Here is a 15,397-nt window from a genome sequence, read left to right as displayed (position 1 = left end):
CAGGGGCCTTCGACCTCCTAGTAGTCCTCTTATGAACAATCCCAGCTTTTTTACCTACCTCTTTCCTAACTGCAATGCCCAGTGGTGATAGAGTTCTCAGATGTGGATGGATACTGAGGCTGTGTCCCTTGCTTTAATTGTTTTTAACCCTTACCTTCTGCCTTAGAGTCAATACTATGTATTGGTTCCAAGGCAGAAGAATGGTAAGGGCTAGGCAATGGGGGTCAAGTGACTTGCCCAGGGTCACACAGCTGGGAAGTGTCTGAGGCCAGATTTGAACCCAGGACCTCCCATCTCTAGGCCTGACTCTCAATCCACTGAGCTACCCAATTGCCCCCTGTCCCTTGCTTTAATATAAGATGGCATCAGAGGCAGCTAAGTAAGATAGAGATCCAGGACTGGAGACAGGAGGTCCTGGGTTCAAATTTGACCCTCAGACACTTCCTAGCTGTGTGATTCTGGGCAAGTCACTTAACCCCCCTTGCCTGGCCCTTACTGCTCTTCTGTCTTACAACTGATACTTACTATTGATTCTAAAATAGAAGTTAAGAGTTTAAAAAAAAAGAAAAAGAAAAAAATCCCATGGTATTAGTTTTGTTGGCTACTATTATGACTTATAGTGAACCTACAGTCCATTAAAACTCCCAGTCTTTTCCAGAAGGACTGATCTTGTATTTTCGTATTGTCTATCTTATATAATTCCTTATCTTATATTTTTGGAATGGATTTTCTTGAACCGAAGACTTTACAATTCCATTAAATTCCACTTTATTAGGGTCTACATTATTCAGTAAAAGGTGCATCTAATGGCAAAATGAAGCAATTTCTCTTCTTTAGGGACTTTGTTATGCTTTGAGGATATAACTTGTACATGGAAAATAAGAACAGGCAGCATTTACATGAAGCTTTAAGTTCTGCAAAGTAAGTGCTTCACAAACATGACCTCATCTGAGCCTCACAGCAACCCTGGGAGATGGGTGCTATTATCATTCTTGTTTGATAGATGAAGAAACTAAGGGAAATAGAGGCTGAATGATTTGGGGAGGGGGGGAGTCGCAATGCAGCTGGTAAGTATCTGAGCCCTGGTTTGAATTCAGGTCTTGGGGACTTCTTCAGAGCTCACTCACCATCCATTGTGTCACCTAGCTGCCTCTAGAGAGTTAAGTATATACAAAATATCCATAAAATAATCCACAGTAATTAAAAAAGGGAAATGGTATTCATAACTAGGGATAAAGGGATGGGTGGCTGAAAAGGTCCTCTAAAGAGATAATACCTAGATTGTGTCTTTTTTTTTTAAACCCTTAACTTCTGTGTATTGCTCCTTGGTGGAAGGGTGGGCAATGGGGGTCAAGTGACTTGCCCAGGGTCACACAGCTGGGAAGTGTCTGAGGACAGATTTGAACCCAGGACCTCCCGTCTCTAGGCTTGGTTCTCAATCCACTGAGCTACCAGTAAGTTTGGAATTTTTAAAAAATGTTTTTTTTTTTAAAGTTAGAACACTTGGTTCAGAAGCTGAGTTCAGAGTCCTCGTGACACCAGACCCTTCATTTCTCTTCATCTCAGCTTCTTCATGTGTAAAATGGGGATAACTTTGATTGTATTACTTTAAGTTCTGCAGAGAAGTTTACAAATATATATTTTTAATTCTTTAAACAACCCATCAGGGTGGATGCTACTATCACTCCCATTTTACAGTTGAGAAAATTGGCATGTGGGAAGAAGTGCCTGAGAACAGATTCGAATACAGGTCTTCCCGATCCCAGCTTCAGCTTGTTCTATGGCTAGTTTGGGAGGGAAGCATTCTGTACTCCTTAAAGTCCTGTATCGGAAAAGTGACTTATGGTCCCTAAATCTCAAGGTGATATACAAGTGGAGGCTGTGAGCGTGATGCTGAGATGCACATCAGAAACCTGGGGAAGAAATGATGACACTGCGGGGAGTCCAATCATTTTGACTGCTGATGGGAAATCGAAGGAGGGTCTCTATTTCCACTGTAATCTTTTTCAGGAATTAATTTGTACCAGGGAATTGTGGGAGATGGAAAAATGTTTCTTTTCTCTCAACTTTACTGGGCTCCTTCTCAGTTTTGCCGAGTAGAGTCCCAGGATGATTTCTGACTTGGGAACAAGAGAGCGATTAAAAGGACAAAACTTGGATAAGAGTTTAGACTATTACTGAACCGTAACAGATAAAAGAACTTCAGAGGTTATCAGAGTAAATCCTGCATTTTACACTTCAGGTAACTGAGTCTCACAAAAGTTAAATGACTTGTCTAAGGTCACACAGGCAGGAGTGTGACATTTTTCTCATTTCTAAACTATTTCCCCCCTCGTTGTATTCACTACTTTTCAAATTCAAAGGATAGTAAAAACCTAAACCAAAACAAGGGTTTTCTCAACCAGCCAGCTGCTGGCTGAGGTCTATACCGCAAAGACCCAAAATATTTCCTATATTAAAAAGCAGGGAGTTCCTCTCTTCATAGGAAGGAAATGCTGAAATAGCAGTCAAAGACCAGCAGATTTTAGCTCACAGCCGTGTAGACGCCTCTGCTTCAGCGAGGACACCTCCATTCCTATCACCTTGAGATGCAGGAGTTGCTCTAAACACAGCCCTTTCCCAAGTGTGTAGCTGCCCCTTCACAGATGTTCCCGAGCACATTGGTCCTTTCCATATGTGCTCACGGTCCCAGGAATTCCTTACTCCCAGTATTCCCAGTGTATGTGCTAGTTAGGTGATGCACTGGAGTCTGGACGGCCTGACTTTAAAATGGGCATCAGACACTTTCTGGCTATGTGAGTTTGCATAAGTTACTTCACTTCTGTCTGCCTCAGTTTCTTCAAATGTAAAATGGAAATCGTAGCAGCTTCTGCTTTCACAAGGTGGTGAGTCTCAAAAGAGACAATATCCATAGAGCACGTAGCACAGTGCCTGGTACACAGAAGGTACATAATAAATGCTTGTTCCCTTTCTCTTTTTCCATGTCTCTAGCTGTATGTGTTCTCTGCAAGCGTCCCTTTTCCTGTTTAGTGGCATGGCCACTTATGGCATTGGGCAGCTAGAGTGCTGGGCTTGGAGTTGGGAAGACTCATCTTCATGGGTTCCAATCTGGCCACAGATGTTTACTAGCTGTGTGAGCATGGGCAGATCACTTCACCCTGTTTGCCTCAGTTTCTTTATCTGTAAAATGAGCTGAGGAAGGAGATGGTGAACCATCCCAGCGTCTTTGCCAAGAAAACCCCAAATGAGGTCGTGAAGAGTTGGGTACAACTGAACAGCAGCAACAACAACTCACAGGAGCGTAGATGAATGACATGGGAACCTTGTGGGTGCTTTTGTGTGCCTGGGTGGGAGGTGGGGCTGTAAAGACATTTCTTTTCCCTTTTTCTTCTGCTGTTTGATTAAATGTCATTTACTTTGAACTAATGTGTGCTTTCTGGTTGGCCAGGTAGCAGTAGACAGACTGGTAATGGCTCGGGAGCTCAGGATAAAGTGGATACTGACCCATGGAATGCTTCAAACCTGTGGTGGCTTTGTAGTGGCTCATATGTATATGTGGGGTGCATCCTGGGCACACAGAAAGCCAGAGTTCAGTGGCCAGAACACTGGATCTGGAGCCAGAGGACCTTTCTTTCAAATCCTCCTTCCAAGATTTACTCCCTGTGTGATGTGACTATGGACAAATTATTTCAGCTCTCCAGGTTTCAGTTTACTCATCTGAAAAATAAAGGGGTTGGTCTAGATGGCCTCTTGGGTCTCTTTGGAACTCTATGAGCGTTTAAAGTTGACACAAGAGCAGGGATGAAGAATGCTATTGGTTTTTTGATCAGAGAGAATAACATCTTGCCGCACTGGTTATCAAATGTGACATAAGACATCAAACATAAAATGTGGAGCTAAAAGGGATCTAGCAGATAATCTGATCTATCCTCTTTATTAGACAGAAGAGGATACTGAAGCTTAGAAAGAAGACGAGTGGAGGTAACTGTGGAAATGCTTATTCATTGAAAAAAAATTAAATGCATTTCTAACAAAAGATGACATTATGGCTAAACTCTTATAAAACTGCTATAATAACCAAGCTGGATTCTAAAGAAGAGAGAATAGAGGAAATGAAGATGATATAAAATTAAAAGATGTTTTAGGGGGGGAGTTAGGTGGCTCAGTGGATTGAGAGCCAGGCCTAGAGATGGGAGGTCCAGGGTTCAAATCTGACCTCAAACACTTCCCAGCTGTGTAACCCTGGGCAAGTCACTTGACCCCCATTACCTACCCTTACCACTCTTCTGCCTTAGATCCAATAAATGGTATTGATTCTAAGATGGAAGGTGAGGGTTTAAAAAAAATAAAGATGTTTTAAAAGGAAAGTGAAGGTGGAAAGAAATGGGACATCACTGGCAGAAGAAAAGACCCTGTTCCAGCCCGTGGGGATGATTTGTGTCAAGAAGAGAGATGCCAGAAGTGGACATCATCTCCAGAGAGGAGCCAGTCATGGAATCCAGTAATAATTAGAAATATATTCATTCTAGGGTTTATATAGTTTAGGAAGCACACCCTGAGATGCCTATCTATAGCTAAGCTTCAGAAAGGATAGCTGGGAAGAGGCGTGCTTCTGAGGCTGGGAGGAAAGCTTGGCAGGTAAACAAGGATCTGGGAGGCAACAGCAGTCTTTTATACCCTCAAGAGGGGGGCAAAGAAGGAGGGAAGTACACTGGGAATGTGGATCAGCACCTGCTTAATTTTCCATGCTGGCACAAAGTATGGTTTTCCTTCCCAAGTGAAGGCTTATATGGGAGACCACCAGAACCTTCACCAGCACCACATTCAGAATTACATGAGAATTGCAAAATTTCTCCAGATGCCTTATCCCTCCAGTGTAAGGGTCACTCAGAACCTTGACTGAATGGAACTGACCGCAGGACTGGTAGGTGGAGCCCGTTTAAAGGTCTTTAGAGAATGGCCAATTTTCATAAAGCCAATCCCAAGCTCTCCATCCAATTTAATCAAAGAACTTGTTCTAACTTCATGAAAAATTCACAGGCTATGGCAGCACATTTTCAGTTAAACACCTTACTGAGAGAGTAATACATCACCATCTCTGTTTTATTGACCCTTTCTTTTCTGTTTTTACTCAAGGTAGGAAAGGCAGAGCTGAAATCAATTGCTTAAAGATAAACTATCTTCGAATGGCTGAACAAATTGTGGATGGAATATTATTGTGGTATAAGAAATGATAAGCAGGATAATTTCAAAAAAAGCTAGAAAGATCTGCATGAACTGATGCAGAGCAAAGTAAGCAGAACCAGCAACAGCAATTGAACTGATGCAGAGCAAAGTAAGCAGAACCAGCAACAGCAATATTGTACGAGGATCAACCATGAAAGACTTACCTACTCTCAGCAATGGAAGGATCTGGGAAAATTCTGAAGGACTTATGACAAAGAATGCTATCCACCTCCAAAGAAAGAACTGTTGGAGTCAGATGCAGACCAAAGCTTACTGTCTTTCACATCAATTAATTTCCAGTTTTATTTTGGGGTTTTGGTTTTGTATGAGTGTGCTCTTACAATAATGACCAATATGGAAGTACGTTTTGCATTAATAATACATGTAAAGCCCAGATCAAATTGCTTACCATCTCTGAGTGGGTGGAGAGAAGGGAAGGAGGGAGGGAGATAGTTTGGATCTTATAATTTTGGAAAACATATGTTGAAAAATAATTGGGAAAATAAAGTATCTTTGAACAAAAACAAGTAAAAAAAAATCAACTACCTCTTACATATGCAACATTTCCCTCCAGCCTGATATCCAAAGAATAATTTGTGGGAAAAGAATCTTTTTTCTTCTTCTTCTTCTTTTCTTTTCAAAATCCTTCTGTCTTTGAAATTAATTCTAAGAAAGAAGAGCAGCATGGGCGAGGCAATCCAGGTAAAATGACTTGCCCAGGGTCACATAGCTAGGAAATGTCTGTGGCTGAATTTGAACCCAGGATTTCCCATCTCCAGGCCTGGCAGTCTATCCACTGTGCTATCTAGCTGCCCCAAGATTATCTATTTTTCATATTGTATTCGAGATGTACTAGAAGCAACAGGTATGACCTGTACAGCTGATGGAGCTCATCGCTACACCTCATAAACAGAGGGATATGATGTGAGGTGGGGGGATACAAAGGAATGAATGAAGTGAGAGCAACTTCATGTCTGCCCTGGCCCATTTCCTCCTTCTCTCCTACCTCCCAATAGGAACAAAGACTAGAACTAGAGAGAGTGCTGAATTTAATTGTTTCAAATTATTAATATTATTATATTATCAATCAATCAACAAACACATACGAGGCACCGTGTTTAGCGCACATAAGCATTAATAATGATTGTGATGATAAATCATTGTCTGTTAAGATCTATCCAGGATCTTCTGTGCCCCATCCTATGCTATGTGTGTGTGTTGGGGGAGATTGGAGAAAAAGATGGTCCCCAGCCTTCTCAGGACACATACAGATGGAGCAAACAGAGGACGGAATATGACAGTGAGGAACAATAATGATAATGATGATGCTAGTACTTTAAATAGTGCCTTAAGGTTTGAAGAATGCTTTGTATATATATATATATGCATACATACATGTATGTGTATATATGTACACAGACACATTTTCATTAGATCTTCACAGCAATGCTAGGAGGTAGATGGCATTATTATCCTCATTTTACAGTTATAGGAAACCTAGATGAAAGGAGGTTAAGTGACTTGCCCAGGGTCTCACAGCTAGCCAATGTTTGAGGCAAGATTTGAGCTCCAAATCCAGGAGTAATTATGTGTGTAGTTTTCTGCAGGAGTTTAGAAAAAGGCTAGGATCAGAGTGGGCCAGCAGGATCAGAGAAAGTTCCCTGGAGGAGGGGAGGATTTGACCTAGTTTTGACAGCTGAAGGGCAAGGGGATAAAGATGGAAGGGAGGTCATTGGACTTAGTGATTCAACCATTGGGAGGGGCAAACTTTGGGGGAAGAATGAAACCAGGGGTCAGGAGTCTGCACTACTGACATTGGGTAAATAGGTTCCTTTCTCTTGGCCTCACTCTCTCCCCTCTAAAAAGCATGACCTCAAAGGATCCTTTGCAATTTGGAGAATTAGTGATTATCTGCCTCCTTCTAGAAGTCCATTTCAGCAACATAGTGCAGGCAGAATGGAGAAATTCTGAGAAGGATTCAAACCCTACGGTAGCTCACCTGGACTAACTATTCCCAAGGGTCTGTATTTGAGGACCCTGGGAAATTCTGCTGTCCCATTCCGGGCTTCCTTTGACACCCAGAGTGTAGGGATGGCTTCTTAGCCGTGAAAGTTGGGCCAGGCAGACAGAGAGGAATGGAAAGTCATGAGTCCAGGTGCATCTGCCTAGATTATTTTAGGCTCTATGGAAGCAATCAGCGATGACAAACTGTCAGTTCTCAAGCTTGATCAGTGACAGCCATGATGAAGGAGGAAAAAAGCTTCCCAATCAGTCTGAATCACCCCCTTCCCATCTCAGTCTCTCCCCTCCCTTTCTGTGACTTCCCCTTTTCTGATCTCTTTCTCTCCCTTGTCCCTTCCTGCTCTCTTTCCTCTTTCCCTTCCCTTCCATTTCTTTTTCTTTTCCTCCTTCTTCTACAGAATCTGTAGTATTGACTTCTTGTGATTTGTCTCCTGGAGAAGACAGTGTGATAACGAGGGAAGTGCGCTGAATTAAGAGTCAAATAGAGGTCTGAGTCCACTCCCCTTCTCAAGGACTCTTAATGCCTTTTAGATCTGAAATACTCTATTTCTGGCATCCCGAGACAAAGCTCTGAACACCCAACCCTACTTGGGGCTCTGAAATGTTAAGGTCTTTTTTTCCAATTCAGGGCTCTCTAACGATAAAAACTGCAACTTCATCCCTCAGAGAAACCATATCTGGAGGCCTTCATTTGGCTCTGAGGAGGGCAAATTCTCCAATTTTTAGGAATAATGCGGATAAGTTGGAGAATGTGCCAAAGACAGTAACAAGGAAAATGAAGGAATCAGTGACTATATAGAGAGAGTTATAGAGCACTGGGTGAGGGAATTCTGGAAATCATGTGGAAGGGGGGGTTAGACTTCTTTTGCTTGACCCCAGAGGTCAGAACAAGGAGCAATGGAAGTTATAGAGAGGAGATTTAGGTTCCTAATCATCCAAGCTGTCTAAAAGTTCAATGGGCTGCCTCCAAGGTAGTAGGTTCCCTGTTACTGAATGACTTCAAGCAAAGGAAGGATAATTACTCGTTGGGATTGTTGTCCACAGGATTCTTGTGCATTTAGACATCTGAGAGGTCCTCATTAGACTAGGAGCTTCCAGACGAATCAGGCAGAATATATTTTCAGAATACTGGGAGATGGGACCAAGGGAGGCTGGAGAAGAAGATTCCTCCTTGAGGACCCTCTTACCTGGGTCTCTGAGAGATGCAGTTGCCGGGCCAGCTCCGTCCGTTCTCTTCCCACCACGTACTGACATCTCTGGAATTCCATCTCCAAACGGTACAGTTGTTCAGCTGTGAAGGATGTTCTGGTCCTCTTTGGTCGATCCAGGTCGAGACCTTTGGGGAGGACGATTTCCCGGATAGTCCCCTTGGCATCTGCAGGAAGAATGAAGGAAAGCAGGTTAATTAGCTGCCAGGTATGTTTGAAGACCATTTGATTTCATAGATAGGAATCTAAGGTGGGAGGTCGAGGACCCCAGGAGAAGGGAACTTGGCACGGGAGTCAAAGGGGAAACCCAGAGGGAATTCCCAACATAATTATTAATTAGGCCAAACATCTGGAAAAAAGGGCTCTTAAATATACCAGCGGAGGATGAATGACCACTTTGTGAAAGGTACCTTTTGCTACTTGTTTGGCCTTAGTCTAGTATTTTTATTAGCTTAAAAAATTTCAATCTAAATTTTAAAAATCCCCTTACCTTCCATCTTAATTTTTATAATTTTAATTCTAAAATGTTAATAATAATTAATACTAAGTAATAATTCCAAGGCAGAAGAGTGGTAAGGGCTAGGCAATTGGGGTTAAGCACCTTGCCCAGGGTTACACAGCTAGGAAGTGGCCATATTTGAACCCAGGACCTCCTGTCTCTAGGTCTGGTTCTCTATCTACTGAGCCACCTAACCGCCTCTCTCAGTTTTCTAGACCCTAAAATGACAAGAGTTGGACTAAATGACCTCAAAGATGCCTTCCAGCTCTAAACATGGTCTTTGATCCTAGGGTGCTGAAGAACAGGTCTAGTTGAGAGGGGAGGATCGACTAAATACAGAGTTAGAAGCAGGACTTTGGCTCCTGGCTGTGGTACTACAAACTATCCCCAGTTAAGGGATGGGGGCAGCCAGTTTGAGAATGCTGCAAAAAAGGTGCTAAGTGCTGTGGTTTCCAGCCAGAGGAGTGCTGGAGATGGCAAGCCTTCTCCATTTTACACCCATTAAAGCTGACACCTTGGGACAAAGCTCTCGGCACTCCACCCTGGGTTATTACTCTCTTATCAGAAAAGCCTGAAGTTCTTGTCTGAGTCCAGATTTCTTTGTGATGACTGGCTCTAGCTCCATAATGTTGTTAGCCATCCAGATAAAAAGCTGCCTGCCCATTCTAACCCAAAGGGACAGATTTATATATGGATTGCCAGGCACATACTCCCTAGCACTGTCTAATGGAGTCTCTTTTCCTCCAATTCCAACACTTTGTTTGATGGAAGGTAACCAAGGATAAGAATCAGCACCTTGATTTTGCCGAACAGCAGCAGCAACAATAAACAAAACAAACAAGAAAAACCCAAGTCGTTCCAGAATAACATTTATAACATAAATAATATTATAACAAATAACAAATAAATAACATTCCAGAATAACATCTTTGGCAGGCGGTACAGTACAGTGGGGGAAAAAACCCCCAATGGATTTTAGAGTCTCAAGACCTGGGTTTGAATCTTGATCTGACATCTAGCTACCTAGATGATTATGGATGTCATAGCTTCTATGGGTCTTCGTTCCTGTCTATAAAATGATGGGGTTGGACTAAAATGTCTCTAAGCTCCCTTCCTTCCTACTTTAAGCTCCTTTTCCCCCATAGGGTCCCTTGACTCGTAAACACAGTATATCTGTAATTAAGTAAGGCATTTAACAATCATAAACTAATGTTTAAATAGAGTAACCCAGTTTTCTAAAGCAAATGGGAAGTCATGGAAATACAATTAAGGTCTCTTCTTTCTCAAAATGTTATGATTGTGTATTGCCTTCATTTTACAGATAAAAAAACTAAGGCTCAGAGAAGTTAGGTGACTTGCCAAAGGTTGTACGTCTCAGAAGGGGCCCAGATGGGACATTAACCCAGACATTTTGGTCCCAAGGACTCTTTCCAGTGTATTCTTTCCAGTACACTCCTCAGAATCTCTCTTCCAGGGTCCTTTTGAACAAAATGGATTTGAGTGGACTTGGTGATAGTACAATGTAGGTGGATTCTTAGTAGGTTGAACACCCTCTTTTAATTCAATTCTTATCACAGATCTAAAGTTGGAAAAGAGTTCAGAGGCCCTCCAGGCCAACGCCCTCATTTTACAGATGAAGAAATTGAGACCCAGGAAGGTTAAGTGAACTCATCTAAGGTCACATAGGTAGTGAATCCAGGTCTTTTGATTCTAAAGCCCTGACTTTCCTCAGCCCTGTCCTGTTCCATACTTTTATGAATTATTTGGGTGATGATATAGAAATCATGCTTATTGAATTTTCAGATTAGAGAAAGCCAGGGTAGCTAATCCATTAGATGACCAAATTCACATTTTAAAAGAAAGATTCCTTAAAATATCAGAGCTGGAAGTCTTGGGACATCACCTCACTGGAAAATTCCCTTATAGGAATGATGATGAAGCATATAACATATCTCTTAATAGAGAGGCAAATAGACTCGAGATGCAGAATGAACATTTTTGGACATTGAAAATATGAGACTTATTTTGCTTGACTGTGTATGTCACAAAGATTTTTTTACCCAATAGATGTGAGGGAGGGATGACAGGGGAAAGATACAATTGCTAATAAAAAAAAAGTGAGAGCAACCAAGTGGCACAGTGGGTAGAGTGCCAGGCCTGGAGTCAGGAAGACTCAACTTCCTGAGTTCAAATCCAGCCTCAGACACTTGATAGCTGTGTGACCCTCAGCAAGTCACTTAACCTTGCTTGCTTCAGTTTCCTTATCTGTAAAATGAGTTGGAAAAGGAAATGGCAAACTATGCCAGTATCTTTGCCAAGAAAACTCCAAATGGAATCATAAAGAGTTGATCATAGGTGAAATGACTGAATAGCAACAAATTAAAATTTAAAAACAAAACAAAGACCTCTCTCTCATAAACAAACATTTTTGTAGCAACTTTTGTGATGACAAAGAATTGGATACAAAATGGGTACCCAGTGCTTGGAGAATGAGTGGATGAGTAAATTGTGGTATCTGAAAATAATGGAAAATAATTGTACCACAAGAAACAATGAGCAATTTACTGATCCAAGACAATCCCATAGTCTCATTATGAAAGATGTCAACTGCCTCCTGAGTCTGAATGCAGACCAAAAACACATTATATTTCTTCTTGTTCTTCTCCTTCTTCTATTTCTTCTCCTCCTCCTTCTTTTCCTCCTTTTCCTTTTTCTTCTCCTTCCTCCTCTTCTTCTTTCTTCCCCTTTGAGATGTCTTCCACAAAATGACTAATATGGAAAAAGACTTTACATGATTGTTTGTGTAAAATCTATATCAGACTGCTTATCATCTTGGGAAAGGGGAAGGATGGAAAGAAGGATAGAGAATTTGGGATTCATTTATAAAAAACAAAATTAAAAATTGTTTTTATATGGAATTGGGGAACATAAAATGTTAAGAAAACAAATGATAAATATGAAACATTCAGAGAAACTTGGGAAGACTTGCACTGAAGACAAGGAAAATTAGAGGAACAATTTACATCATGACTATAATAACATAAAGGAAAACGACATCAAAAGACATCAGAAGTCTGGCTTGATCAATGATCACTGGCAGTGGCCAGTTCTGGCTTCAGATGATTGATGTTGAAGCATGCTCATCCTCTTATCAGAGGAGCTGAAGTATGGAATAAAGCACACCCACTCTGGGTATTTTGCTTAACTCTATCTTCATAATTTCTCTCTCCTGGGGTGGCCATTTGAGGAGTCATTGGGGAATAAGCTTTGAGGGAATGAGCATATATGTAGTGTCTACTGCATGGTGCTGTGTTTTATAAATATTATCTCACTTGATCTTGACGACAACCAATCGATAAACATTTAGTAAGTGCCTATTATGTGACAGGCACTGTGCTAAGTAAGGCAGGTGAAGCTAGGTGCTGTTATGATCCCCATTTTACAGTTGAGGAAACTGAGGCAAAAAGAGGTTAAGTGACTTGCTCAGAATCAACAGCTAGGAAGTATCTGAAGCTGGATTTGATTTCCCATCTTCCTGACGATAGGCCGAGTACTGTTTTCATGTTGAGACTTAGCTGTCATTGGGAGGCCAGATTCATGTAAAAACAAGCACCAATGGATTAAAAAAGGAAATATAAAAAATTCTTATTTATATTTTAATAATATTTATATGCTATATGCTAAATATAACAGTATGCAATATATTATTTTAATGTTACACAAAATATTACAATATTATGCAATAATATTTCTAATATATTTAAAATTAAATGTAAATAATATTAATAAGATAAATTTATTTAAAAAACAAATCTAATCCACCCCCTCACTTTGAAGGGGGAGAAAATGAGGTCCAAGGTCATTAGTCATTGGTCTACGTGACCTCTAAATCTCCTTCCAGTTCTAAATTTATGAGTGTATGATTGATCCTAGTTAATGGCACAGACAAGGCTAGATCATGAGTCCCCTGAGTTCTAGTTCAGGTCTCTTCCTACAAGACTCCATGCCTTAAAAATTAATAATAAAAAAACCCAACAAAACCCCTTGTCTCCTGTTTTGGAATCAAAACTAGGCATCAGTTCCAAGGCAGAAGAGTAGTAAAGGGCTAGGCAATTGGGGTTAAGTGACTTAAAATTAAAGGTCACAGGGGATAGGAAGTGTCTGAGAACAGATTTGAACCCAGGACCTTCTGTCTCTAGATCTGGCTCCCTATTCATCGAGGCACCTAGCTGCCCCAACTCTATCCCTTCTTGATGGCTCTTTCTGGATAAGATTGGTCCTGTACCTCTCCTATAAAGCTGAGAGGTACCCAAGAGGTCTTCTGGTCCAACCCCCCTATTTTACAGAAGGGGAAACTGGGGTCTAGGGAATTTGGTGACAGTAGTAGAATCTGAATTTGAACTCGTATCCGTTGACTCCAAATTCAGCGTCTTCCCTCTGAGATTAACTCTCGATTACCCTGTATATAGCTCGCTCGGTACTTAGTTCTTTGCACGTTGTTTCTCCTGCTAGAGTGTAAGCTCCTTGTGGGCAGGGATGCTTTTGCCTTTCTGTGTATCCCCAGGACTTAGCCCAGTGCCTGGCACATAGCAGAGGCTCAATAAACGTTTGTTGATTGACGGACTCGCTGTATATACAGTACACATTTTATATATGTTACGAAACGCTGGGAAACGGACCCAAATGTCCCGGGATAACGATGACTGCAGATTCAAAAGAGCAGTTTTACAAAAGGTTTTCCCGCGTCCACCTTACCGCCTCTCCCCTCCAGCTGCTGTCTTTTTCTTTCTGTTCCTCCCACAGGATTCCCCACCTACCAAACCTACCCCTTCGCGGGTTAACCCCTTGCACAGACGTTCTCCCTCTTCACCTGTCTGCTGAATTTCCCGGTTTCTTTTAAGCCTCATCTCAAATCCCGCGAGCCGCCTTTTCCGTCGTGCCCCCGCCGCAGCGCCTTCTCTCGGAGATGACCATCTCTCTGTTGTGCAGATTTTGGAAGTCCAGTTTTTATGTGGTGTCTCCTCCATCTCGGTCTAAGCTTGGGGGATGCGGTGCGGCAGGGGCCAGCTTTCTGCCTTTCTGGGTGCCTCCAGCTTGGCACAGTACCAGGCTTATAGTAAAGGCTTTACTAAAAGTTGGAAAACTCCCACCTAGGATGACATCGAGATTTACTGCCAAGAGCCACGGGGAAGGGATGATTCTTTTCCCCTTCCGGCTGGAGGTTGACCGGTCCCTCTCCCAGAATTTTCATTCGTTGGAAGACGGAGAGGGCCCGAGACCCCTCCCTCTCCACTAGAATTTTTCACTTTGCGGTAGTGAGCGCTCTGGCGCGCTTAGACTTCTTACCTTTTTGCACCTTTTCCCATTAGCTGTGACTTGTTGGGAGGTTTACCAGCTGGTGTAGACCGAGGACAAGGACCAAATCGAGGCATCCCTCCCTTCCTCCAAGCCGACCTTCCCAGGAATTTCAGCCTGAATTTGAGGGCTCTTAGCCGCTGTGGAGGAGCGGTTTGGGGGTGGCACACTTCGCACCAAGGCTCTACCACGCCCACTTCTGCCTGGAGCCGCCGAAAGATGGGATTCAACTGTTTCCTGTTTCTCAATTTTTTTCAGTTGACACTCGGTAATTTCCTCTTGGATCCACTTTCTCTGGAACGCGGAGGGGAGCCCCGGACTACCCCGCAGCCGATGTTAGCCCGAGTATAGCCCGTCCAGGCCTCTGCGGTTGGATGCTGTAAGTTACTTGCTTTGCAGTCCAAGAAAAGAATAAATAAGATCTATTACGATACTCCGAGGAAAGCCTTGGAGCACCCCGGGAAGAAATGCCTGGTCCAATGCGAGAGGACCGTCTCTCTCACTAACTGTCCTGCCCGTCTAAGTAAAGACAGGAATGCAGAAACGAACTCCTCGGTTTCTGTCGCTAGGCACGCATCAGTATCTATTATTTGTGTGTCTCACTCAGGACCCGAGATTTCAAACGTATAGGACCCTACCAGGGAGGAAATGGCCTCCTTGGGTGCGAACCAGCACCTCGTCTGTAATTTTGAGGTTTAATTGTCTGGGGGAACAGAGAGTTTAAGCGTCATGTCCAGGGCGGCACAGCATGTCAGAAGCAGGAATTAAATCCAGGGCCCCCTAAACCCAAGGCTCCGTGAAATCGGTTGCCTCCTAATTTATGTCTTTCTCTATAACCCTATGAACCAGAAGTCCTTAATCTAGGATCCATATATGCATATATGTATACATTTCTCTTGTAATTCTATAAGGGGTTCTTAGGCTGCTTTATCAAATGGATTCATAAATTCTCTTCATCCAACTGTCTCTATAGCTCTGATTTGTATGTGCAACTTCTCTCTCTGTCTGTCCCTCTCTCCATCCCCCCATCTCTCTCTCTCCCCCTTTCTCTCTCTCTCCCTTTCCCTCTCTCCCCCTTTCCTCTCTC

The 15,397-nt window shown here is 42.4% G+C and overlaps 1 protein-coding gene across 1 annotated transcript in view; it reads right to left on the bottom strand.

Moving 5' to 3' along the window:
• The window catches only part of VAX2 (ventral anterior homeobox 2), a 31,903-nt gene that overhangs the window by 2,144 nt on the left and 14,362 nt on the right, over nucleotides 1-15,397 (bottom strand). The window contains exon 3 of the mRNA XM_044663027.1: nucleotides 8,436-8,623. Coding sequence (XP_044518962.1) covers nucleotides 8,436-8,623 — 188 coding nt within the window. The remainder of the gene's footprint in view (nucleotides 1-8,435; nucleotides 8,624-15,397) is intronic.

This window comes from Gracilinanus agilis, chromosome 2, assembly GCF_016433145.1.
Source record: "Gracilinanus agilis isolate LMUSP501 chromosome 2, AgileGrace, whole genome shotgun sequence".
In the NCBI taxonomy this organism is placed as follows: domain Eukaryota; kingdom Metazoa; phylum Chordata; class Mammalia; order Didelphimorphia; family Didelphidae; genus Gracilinanus; species Gracilinanus agilis.
This window is presented reverse-complemented; position numbering and strand designations above follow the sequence as displayed.